We start from the raw sequence: 11,374 nt of genomic DNA, 5'->3' as shown, positions 1-11,374 counted from the left end.
AGTTATAAAAAAAATGAGAAGTCACTAATTTTTTTAAAGTATATGTAGAATGAGAGTTATAAAAAAAATGAGAAGTCACTAATTTTTTCAATTAAATCTTTCTACTTAAATGGTAATGGAAACCAAAAATGAAAGAAAATTATAAAAATGTGAAAAAATTAGAAAATTAAAGAATGACAAACAAAGCTCAATTAGGATGCCATGTCATCTTGCTTTAGCAAGAGAATTATATAGATATATAGATAGTTCAAATTGTTACCTCTCAAAATGGTTGTCATAATCCCTTTTTATCTACTTTTCTCATTATTTATTTATTTTATTTTTCCTTCTTCCAAATAATCTAAGTTTTCTTAATCAAAGCAAAAGGCACATATTTGGAGTTATGAATTGGTTAGGAAAGAATAGAGAAAAAGAATAAAAAGGTGTTAAAGCTCAAGAAATAGAATGAGAATTACTTGTACTTCTAAATACAACAAAGAATCTAGCTCTTATTTTTCATTCCTATGCACTACTTAATAAACAAAAGACAAACTAACTTCATTTCCAAAATCCAAACATGGAGTACTCTATTCATCAAAATTTGATCCAAAACTACGACGATGAAGAAGAAGAGGAGGAAAGTGATGACACCGGATCACATTTCTTGTATGTTTCCAATGCAATCCTCAGTGGCACTGCTCGTCTCAACATTTTGTTGCCTACCGCCACCATCCTTGCCTTCACCATATTCGCTCCTTTGTTAACAAACGATGGAGTTTGCGATTCTTTGAATCGTTGGCTAATGGGGTCATTCGTTGCCCTATGTGCAGCCTCATGTGTGTTCTTCACCTTCACCGATAGCTTCAAAACAACCTCGGGGAGATTGTACTATGGAGTGGCGACCTTTAGAGGAATATGGACTTTCAATGCTTCGAGAAAGAAGCCTTGTGTGTCGTCCGATTATAGGTTGAGATGTGTTGATTTCTTCCATGCTTTGCTTTCTTTGATTGCCTTTCTTGCATTTGCAGGGTCACACATTGATGTTGTGGGGTGTTATTACCCTGCATTGCCTAGGAAAGTTACTAACACTATGCCTCTTGTGGTTGGTTTTGTAGTAAGTGTGTTGTTTGTGGTTTTTCCTTCTAAGAGAAGGGGAATTGGGTATCCTTTCTTGCTACATAAAGAAGCCTTGTACTCTAGATGTTGATACAATAATTTGGCTTTGGTTTGTTTCCTCTTTGCAGTAATATCTTTGTTTTGACTCGATGAAAAATAATTTATTTTCATTCTATTCTTTTATTTGATAGGTAGATAATTATTTATTTTTTTTGGAATTTTTTTTAATACATAATGAATATTATTTGTTTGTTATTTTTTCGTATTTATTTTATTTTGTTTCACTCACTTTTATTCTTATTCTAAAATATTGTTATGTTTGTTTGGGATAATTGAATAGAATGGAAAAATTCAATTATCATTTAATTCCATTTCAATACATTCTTATTCCATTTTTGTTACTTTATTTGAAAGTTGTATTGTAGTGAGAAAAGAAAAAAATTAAATAATTAACAAATTCTCATATCTGAAATAGAAAAAAAAAATTGCATAAAAAACCACTATATTTAACGAAATTTTCAATATCAAACATATATTGAAATTGATAGTTAACATTCTTCTAGGCAAGATTTAGAACAAGAAATCATCAACAAAGATATTTTAAAGAGCTTGTATCTAAAAATAATACAAGGAAACAACAAATGTGTATTAAATTATCATTTCTCTTTTGAGCATTTGTAGTTAACATTTTAAGTATAAGTGTCTCTCTTTCTCTCTCTCTGTAAAGCAGTGATAAATTACTATAACCAAAACAAGAATACAATATCATGAATAAAGCTATTGGATTTTATAGAAACATAAATTTGATGAACACAAAAAGATAAGTTAAGTACAGTGACATCGACGTGGAATGGATACGCCCGGTGGTCTTCTCTTCTCGCGAACAATGGCTTCCTTGATCAAGGGCAGTTTCTGATGGACCTTTCTCCATATGTGATTTACTGCGCCGTCTTCAGGAATTGGCCCAATCCCACCGTAATGACCATTTTCGTACTGAAAAATGGGCTGTGCCTCTGCCATTTTCCGACGAAATGTATCTTTCTGTTCCCTTGAAAAGCTCCTAAGATGACTCACAAGCCAATTTGGTTTCAATGCATCACTTACTGCCACAAAAACAGAGAATTCTGAATAATCTACCATGCCTTCAAAGGGGAGCTCGATGTTGTCGCTGACAATAACGGGTATACAAAGACTTTGAATGGCATCAAAAAGACGACATGAAGTGGGAGTGTCTCCTGCAGGGTTCAAGCAAAACTCGGATGATCTCATCCCTTTTATCGATTGCTCTCTCCCAGTTGCATTAGGGAACCCTTCTTCCATTATAACACCTGGCTTATCAACCAACAAGTCCCACAATTTCTCCCGAACCAGGCCTCCCTGTTATTTCGAAAAACAGAATATTATAACCATTTGTCGTCCATTTAGATCTAATATATGTGTGTATACAAATACAAGATAAGCCTTCGGATATATAAATATGTAGAAAGAAAACAATTGAATTTCAGGATATAATTAACAACGATAATATGAAGATAGGACACTTGAAAGCAACATGGACAAAAACTTACAATGTTGTACTTTTGACATTAAAAAACTCTTACATGCTATTAAGGGGAGAGGTCAAGCACTACTACAATATCATATTCAGCCAATTGTAAAGAAATTGAAATTTCAAGTCTCTTGTATACAAAGATAAAGTATTGCTATTTGGCATCTTAAGGCCCCTAACACCATTCCGATATGGCACTCTATAATTGGTTAGCGGTTACTCGTATTATTTAATTAAATAAAAATATATGGAACCAGTTATAGAAATGCACCGATAACAATATATCACCTCTTGTGTACTTGAGGTCTTAAGGTGACTCTTAGCATTTGCCTACAAGCTAAATAGTGACTTAAGATGTCCCTCAAACTAGATTTTGCAAAAGGTTAATAGGATCTTTCTTCTTTTCTTCAATTTATACATAACTGCTTACACAAACTATGATACTAAGTGATGTGAATAACGATTAGAAGACAACTATTGGGATAATTAATAAAAAGGTTAATAGATAAGAAGGGTTGAGGCCCTCAAGCTAAGTATAACCAACTTCTAAAGTTGACAAAGCTACAAAAACATGGCACTATTAAAAAAGATGCTTCAACAAATTCTATTAATGAAATATAGTTTTAGACATGGATACTTACCCGATGCCTATGTTTCGCCCCTTTAAAATAAAGAAGAGTATCACGATTCTTGTTTTCTGAGAGGTGTAATCTAGGGAGTAAATGGGAATATGGAATGATGACATCTTTGAGTAACGAGACTTGAGTGTGCTGAATCAAATCTGATGATGAGTTGCCACCACCACCGGATGATTTTGAGTCAAGTCTGTACCATCCACCAAAGTCTACCACCAGTAAGATAGCAGGGGCTATCTCAGCTCTAACATGCCACATTGCTACTGGGTCTGCCAAAGAATGCTTCAAGTTTTAACATAACCTGACAATCCAGAGACTAAATCATAAACTGCTAAAATATGCAGCAAGGACTAAATAACTATGAAATTTTATTTATTTATTTTCCTCAGTTACTTTGGTGGCAGATAGAGAAATTGTTTTGTTGGTAAGTAAAATAGGAGCAATCTGGAAGTTATTCAAGTTATGAGAAAGGATGTCTTTTTTTCAAATAAGATAGTAAATGCATGGTAGTTGAAATAGGAACAGTTACCAATTTCTACTAATAGTGAACCAGTCAAATCTTGTCTACCATAACTATACTATTAATACAGGATAAACCGATATAAATATTTCTGACATCCTAAGGAATATAAACACTCTGAGATTACAATTATGAAACTCCCATTTATGATCCCGAGATAATAGTTTCATTTCCTATTCCCATGAACATTGTAAAGGTGATATGACACTGAAGCAAAGTGAAAACTTTCCTTGTAATAAAATATGGGAAAGTAAGTAGACACAGAGATAAGTTCTGACTTCTTCTGGTACATAAAATAAGAGAATTAAAGCTGGGAAAGGACACACTGCTATGTAGGCCCAAGGTGAAATCAAACCACAAACTTCATGGAACAACAAAACCATAATCTCAGCCTATCCCTAGTTCAAATATCGAGAAACAAACAAAATGATGAAAAAGAAACATACCCAGATCCCAATTTCGAGGTGTACTATGTAGGACATGGTAAAAAATCAAAAACCCCACAAAATTCAAGTAACAATGCTGAATAAACTGACCTTTCAGCTCTAGGTCTCTACCCATCATTATGGCTATACTTTCAGCAACAAAGTAAAAGAATATCCACAAACAAACAATTAATTGGAGGAAGACACATCCAACACAAACAAAAATTGAAACTTTAACTCTCAATTTTGCATATATATAAATAAAATTGGCGAAAAAAAATAGTATAAAATTAATACCCAACATACCAGTGAGAACAAAGACATGGTCTCTACCACCGGACCTCTTCCAAGCTTTACTCTTCTTCACCAAATCCACCACTTTCCTTTGCCTTTCATAGTCCTCATTCCCAATCTTCTTCCTAAACACTCCTTTAGCCATTCCCAGCTGCATTTCCGCGCTCACAGTAGCGAAAAACGGCACGAAAACGACATCAGCTTCTTCAACATCGAAAACCCTCTTAGCAAACGACGTCGTTCTTTCCTCCAAAGGTGTCGACAGATCACCCAAGATCCAGTACTCCGCGCTGTACTGTTTGATCAGTGGATTCTCAGGATACGGAAGAATTTCTAGGGTTTTGTGCGAAAGAGAAGATCGAATCTCCCGATCTGCATCGCTACCTAGCCTGGAATCGGAATCGAAGGACCAGTACTTGTCTAAGAGGCCGTAGTTGAGAGATCTGGGGAGTTCTGATACGTAGACTTTGATCGAATCCAAGGTAATAAGATGGTTTTGAGAGATCAGAGGTGATGATGATGATGGGTAATCGATGTGGTGATATGAACCGATGAGGAAGAAAAGGAAAAGAGAGAGAGTGAAGAGGAAAGTGAAGAGAAGGAAGATTGATGTTAGAGAAGTGGAAGCAGTGGTGGATGTGAAGAAGCCATTTTTGGGAGCCATTGATAGGTAAAGTTTTGGTTTTTGTTTGTGTTCTTTGGTTATGGAGTCTGTCAACTTAGATTTCGAGATTGAAGATGGTACGGATTTTTAGATCAAAAAAAATAAATAAATTATATAATAATAATAATAATAATAATAATAATAATACATTATTTCAACAATTAATAACAACATCGTCTCAACTAATAAATTTGTATAAAATTGATTATTTAACGATTTTTTTTATTTAACAGAATATTTTAAAAGTATAATATTTCGTTAAATTTAGTAAAATTAGCTTTACAAATATTTATAAATATTAATATTATTTATTTTAAATTAATTTAAATATATATATTAATATTATTTATTTTATATTATTGAGCTTATATTAATTTAAATATATATATTAATATATTAATTTTTTTAAAAAAATATTAATATATTATTTATAATATTATTATTTTTAATATTAAGAGTATGTTTGATTTTGATGATCTTATATTCTTATATTTATTTTTTTCAAATTTTAAATATTATTTTCAAAAGTAAAATTAATAAGTATTTTTTTAATTTATAAAATTTTAAAAATATACATAACAAAAATAAAAATTAAAAATATAACTAAATATAAAATGAAAATAACAATAACCTAATATATATATAAATGAAAATAAGTTTCAAATTTAATATAAGGGTTATTGGTACTAAATTAGTGTTTATTTAATTGTTTTGCATAATAATTTTGTTATGTAAATAACATTTTAGATGTATTCTACCGACACATTGTTAGTTATTAGTTTTGTTTTTTTTTTTTTTAATAATGAACATATTATTAAAATAAATAAATAGATTTAGAGGTTGTTGACCGAGGTTTTCGGCAACTAATAAAATATGAATATGATAATGAGCTGTAAGAAAGCGAGATGAAGACTTTTTACGTGGTTGGGGCGTTAATGAGCCTTAGTCCACGAGCCACTGATATTTATGGATATCTTTAATACAGATTCTACACTTGGGAGAATGTTTCTCTCTTTAATACAAAGAATGTTCTTGGTGAGTTTTTTCTCTATTTGCTCTTAAGCAGCCAAGATTCTCCGACCCCATTAAATGAGCTTTGAGGGGGTATTTATAGTGTTTTGGTGGGGTAATCCCTAGAATTGTACTTACACATGTGTCTGTAAGTATCCATAAAGTTGGGCATTTCCGATGAATATACCATGGGTGATGCATGGTCAAATCCCTAGGTGCTGTAGGGTTTTTATGGAGAATGTCCTTTTTGTCTTATGATTGACGTGACTCTTCGCAGAGTAGCCGTCGCTAGACTTAAATGATCATTACTGTAGCGCTGCTGTTTGGGGGATGTGCCGTCAGACTTTATTGCGTGTTACAGTCCCAACACGCTTCCTCCCATGCAGCATTAAATGCGACTTGATGTCTCGGGAGAGACCTGACACATCCCGGAGTGCCTTTAAGCTATGCTCGCTTCCGGGAGTACCTTGTACTCCGGGAGCATCATCCGGGACTCATGCGAATAATGCTTCCTGGTGCCATACAAAGACTTAGCAGTTCTTCCCAAGTAATTTGATCCACGTGTCCCTTCTTGATTGGTCCACGTACATTGGGCGATTTTAGGAGCAACATTTACCCCCCAAGCCTTGTTTACTTAGTAAAAATAAACCAAGGCTTGTTCAAGTGTCTCCAGTTGACTCCTCGTTTCCCCAGCTCGAGTCTCGAGCGCGTGGGGGGCACATTAAATGATGTTATTTAATGCGACAATATGCTTGTTCGCAGGAATGTTTCCAGCCGCCTCCTCGGTCTTATGATACGACTTGGGGGCGCGTGAAGATGTGTCTAATAATGGCATTAAATGCAGTGATTCACTTTTGCAGAGGTCGATTCGTTTCACGCCCCATGATTGATGCGGCGCATTGATGGTGTCAGGCGGATACTCAAACGTTTGCACCGCCTTAATGGTAGATTGATCTAGCCCGTTGATCTGTTGGGAATTCGAATCGTGCGTTTCCCCTGCCGTACGATTGGTAGGTGAAGACGCCTGTTCCTCATGCATTTTTGCCTATAAAAGCCACCACCTTTCCTTCATTTCGGTTACTTTCCATTCCTTACCATTTTTGCTCGAATTTCTCAGAGAGAAAAAATTCCTCAAAGTAGCACGAACTGTCTTAACACTTAAACACTTCCTGTAATTTTTCCAGTGTTCGGTTTTGCCAGTGCTTCTCAACTCTCGCTCAATCATACCCAGTACCCCCAGTTTATCAATCAACTGTAAGTTTTTTTTTTTTTTTGCATCTTTAGATAATAACATGCTTACATTTATTTTGTTTGTTTTCTGGTGTTGACCGAGGTTTTCGGCAACTAATAAAATATGAATATGATAATGAGCTGTAAGAAAGCGAGATGAAGACTTTTTACGTGGTTGGGGCGTTAATGAGCCTTAGTCCACGAGCCACTGATATTTATGGATATCTTTAATACAGATTCTACACTTGGGAGAATGTTTCTCTCTTTAATACAAAGAATGTTCTTGGTGAGTTTTTTCTCTGTTTGCTCTTAAGCAGCCAAGATTCTCCGACCCCATTAAATGAGCTTTGAGGGGGTATTTATAGTGTTTTGGTGGGGTAATCCCTAGAATTGTACTTACACATGTGTCTGTAAGTATCCATAAAGTTGGGCATTTCCGATGAATATACCATGGGTGATGCATGGTCAAATCCCTAGGTGCTGTAGGGTTTTTATGGAGAATGTCCTTTTTGTCTTATGATTGACGTGACTCTTCGCAGAGTAGCCGTCGCTAGACTTAAATGATCATTACTGTAGCGCTGCTGTTTGGGGGATGTGCCGTCAGACTTTATTGCGTGTTACAGTCCCAACACGCTTCCTCCCATGCAGCATTAAATGCGACTTGATGTCTCGGGAGAGACCTGACACATCCCGGAGTGCCTTTAAGCTATGCTCGCTTCCGGGAGTACCTTGTACTCCGGGAGCATCATCCGGGACTCATGCGAATAATGCTTCCTGGTGCCATACAAAGACTTAGCAGTTCTTCCCAAGTAATTTGATCCACGTGTCCCTTCTTGATTGGTCCACGTACATTGGGCGATTTTAGGAGCAACATTTACCCCCCAAGCCTTGTTTACTTAGTAAAAATAAACCAAGGCTTGTTCAAGTGTCTCCAGTTGACTCCTCGTTTCCCCAGCTCGAGTCTCGAGCGCGTGGGGGGCACATTAAATGATGTTATTTAATGCGACAATATGCTTGTTCGCAGGAATGTTTCCAGCCGCCTCCTCGGTCTTATGATACGACTTGGGGGCGCGTGAAGATGTGTCTAATAATGGCATTAAATGCAGTGATTCACTTTTGCAGAGGTCGATTCGTTTCACGCCCCATGATTGATGCGGCGCATTGATGGTGTCAGGCGGATACTCAAACGTTTGCACCGCCTTAATGGTAGATTGATCTAGCCCGTTGATCTGTTGGGAATTCGAATCGTGCGTTTCCCCTGCCGTACGATTGGTAGGTGAAGACGCCTGTTCCTCATGCATTTTTGCCTATAAAAGCCACCACCTTTCCTTCATTTCGGTTACTTTCCATTCCTTACCATTTTTGCTCGAATTTCTCAGAGAGAAAAAATTCCTCAAAGTAGCACGAACTGTCTTAACACTTAAACACTTCCTGTAATTTTTCCAGTGTTCGGTTTTGCCAGTGCTTCTCAACTCTCGCTCAATCATACCCAGTACCCCCAGTTTAACAATCAACTGTAAGTTTTTTTTTTGCATCTTTAGATAATAACATGCTTACATTTATTTTGTTTGTTTTCTGGGTTCGCACTTAGAGATTTCTGGAGTGTGAGTGTTTGAGTTCTTCGAGTTCTGTTTTACGTTTTACTGTATTAGTTGTGGGCGTACAGTTTCGTTTGAAGAAGGCCGTGTATCCTTCGTTTAGCAATTGCTTAGGGCATAGGAAGACTTTTCTTTTCCTTTTTGCAAAAACCACTTTTACTGTGATTTTACTGCACCCGACACTTGTTCAGGGATTCTCTTTCGAATTTCCCAGGTGACACGTGTCCGGAGGGGGCCTCTTTCCAGCGGTTAGGGGACCCCCACTCCCTTTTTTCTTTGATTTAGGGTTTGATATGGGGCCTAACTGCTGGGTTTTTTCTTCTTTTTGTTTTTCTCAGAGCGTAACATGTCTGCTTCTGGCTCGAAGTCTTCAAAGAAGAAAGGGAAGAATATTGCCACCCTGGAGGAGGTTTCTCTGGGACCTGTCGCCCAGGAGGGGTACAAGTCCCGCGCTACCGGCTGGGAAGCGGCCGAGCTTCGATCGACCCTGACCTGCCCTCACCAGCTGGAGAACATTATTAATGTAGCCGGAATCAAACCCTCTACCTCAGGGACCTTCCACCGGCCTCCCCGTGACTCGGAGACACCCAACCTCAACTATGATGGCTTCGGGGCTTGGAGTCAGACCCATCTGATGGCCGGTGCAATGCTCCCGCTCCAGGACTATTTTGTTGATTTTCTTGTATTTGTCGGCCTTGCGCCATACCAACTTATTCCTCAAGCTTACCGCCTGCTCTCAGGCTTATTTATTTTTTACGCCGCACGCGGCTGGGGGTCTCCCAGCCCGGCGGAGATTTTATATTTTTACGAACTTGTATCCGTCCCCAAGAAAGGGGACAAACTTAAGGACGGTTTTTATGGGTTCCGGATCCATCCTGCTAACGAAGGGGTGGTTCCGTATAATAGGCAGACTCATGTTAAGGAGTACCGCCACCGATTTTTCTTCTCCTCCGGTTTTAGGGCCGTGGACCATCCGGAGCTTCTCACGGAGTGGGTGCGGATCCCACCTTACCAGCGGACGCTCACCACTCAGGCGTTCCTTCGAAGGGCCCAAGCCTTCGCCTCGTACGACCATGCCGATCTTGACGTCGGGGGCCTGGTCACCACGGAGAATTGCAGAAAGGCCAAACTTATCCTTTCTCACCAATCCGTGGATGACTCCAACCTTTCCAAGGTTATCTGCCCTAACGTGAGGGCGCCAGTCGCGGAGAAGGCCTTCCGGGATGAGCTTATTGCTACGGCAGAGAAGAAGTACCAAGATTATCTCTACCGGAAGGCCCAGGAGAAGGCGTATTCTAGTGCCCAGGCTGCCTCTGGGAGAGGGCTTCGCGTGGGGAGCCCGGTGGTGCGGAGGAGCCAAGCCATTGGCGGGAAGTCCGAAGCAAAATTTTTTGACAAGATTCTTCAAGAAGAGATTGGAGGTCCTTCCGCCGGGGGACCCCTTCGTCTTGAAGGTTCTTCTGAGAACCAGACTTCCCGGCCTCAGCCTTCAGTCCCCGAACCAAACTCGGGCGCTCCCGGTGCTAGCACTTCTGCGGTGGTAAGTCTCCTTTGATAATTCAATATGTCCCTTCCGTTGATGAATATACCAGTCGTAGGCCCATAGGGTTCGACGAGCGTCTCCGTAGGTTTAAGATGCCGTCGACCCGGTGGGGGGATCATTTGAAGGAATTTTATTTTACAAACTTAGGAGATTACCTAGGTCGGTCCCGGATGGGTCCCGGCCCTCCGGAACCTATTCCCTTAGGTCCGTCGGCTTACATAGCGTCCAGCTGGTTTCGGCCCTCGGACAGTTATCTTGGAGATGATGCTGCCAGCATTAAAGTTCGGGACTTTGCTGGGCCGAACTAGTGGAGTCCGGTAGGAGTAGTTTATTTGCTGCACCTTTTTGTAAGTAGTTTCTCACGGACTTTTAACACTTGCTTGTTTTATTGGAACAGGTACCTCCATGGATGCCATCCTGGAACGGCTGGCTGGGGTCCATACTCCGGTGGCTCCTCCGGCCTTCACCCCCTCTCCCCCGGCCCCTTCCTTGAAGGTTTCCTCCGGCGCTCCTCCCGAAACCATCGACTTGGTGGATGACGAGGAGGTGCTTCCGGGAGAAGGCCAGGGGAAAGGGTGGGACTTCTCGGAGGAAGCCGCCGAGGGTGCTGGAGACCCTCAAGCTCTTCCAGTGGTAGCAGAGGAGGACGAGGAGGAGTCTGAAGTGGCTCTGATTCGCAAGCGTAAGGGCAAGATGATCGCCCGGGACGAGCCGAAGAGGCCTCGGAGGGCCGACACTCCCGCTCATGGCCTAGACGGCGGGGTGTCTCCGGTGGAGGAAAATCCTGCTCCTCCTCGCATTGAGCTTACC

At 39.5% G+C, this 11,374-nt stretch overlaps 2 protein-coding genes across 2 annotated transcripts; one reads left to right on the top strand and one right to left on the bottom strand.

Moving 5' to 3' along the window:
* The first annotated feature begins 356 nt into the window (after nt 1-356).
* Nucleotides 357-1,270, top strand: LOC115719676 (protein DMP6). Its single transcript, XM_030648810.2, has one exon. The coding sequence runs from the start codon at nt 557-559 to the stop codon at nt 1,184-1,186; it is 630 nt and encodes a 209-aa protein (XP_030504670.2). The 5' UTR covers nt 357-556; the 3' UTR covers nt 1,187-1,270.
* A 447-nt stretch (nt 1,271-1,717) lies between these two features.
* Nucleotides 1,718-5,296, bottom strand: LOC115709580 (probable arabinosyltransferase ARAD2). The gene is made up of 3 exons (XM_030637716.2): nt 4,531-5,296; nt 3,286-3,548; nt 1,718-2,472 (listed from the first exon to the last, which is right to left on the bottom strand). Exons 1-3 carry the CDS (start codon nt 5,180-5,182, stop codon nt 1,921-1,923), a joined length of 1,467 nt encoding a protein of 488 aa, XP_030493576.2. The 5' UTR covers nt 5,183-5,296; the 3' UTR covers nt 1,718-1,920.
* Nucleotides 5,297-11,374: the final 6,078 nt, after the last annotated feature.

The sequence above is a fragment of the Cannabis sativa genome, chromosome X (genome assembly GCF_029168945.1).
Source record: "Cannabis sativa cultivar Pink pepper isolate KNU-18-1 chromosome X, ASM2916894v1, whole genome shotgun sequence".
Taxonomy (NCBI): domain Eukaryota; kingdom Viridiplantae; phylum Streptophyta; class Magnoliopsida; order Rosales; family Cannabaceae; genus Cannabis; species Cannabis sativa.
The sequence above is the reverse complement of the archived record's forward strand: the minus strand, read 5'-3'. Positions and strand labels throughout refer to the sequence as shown.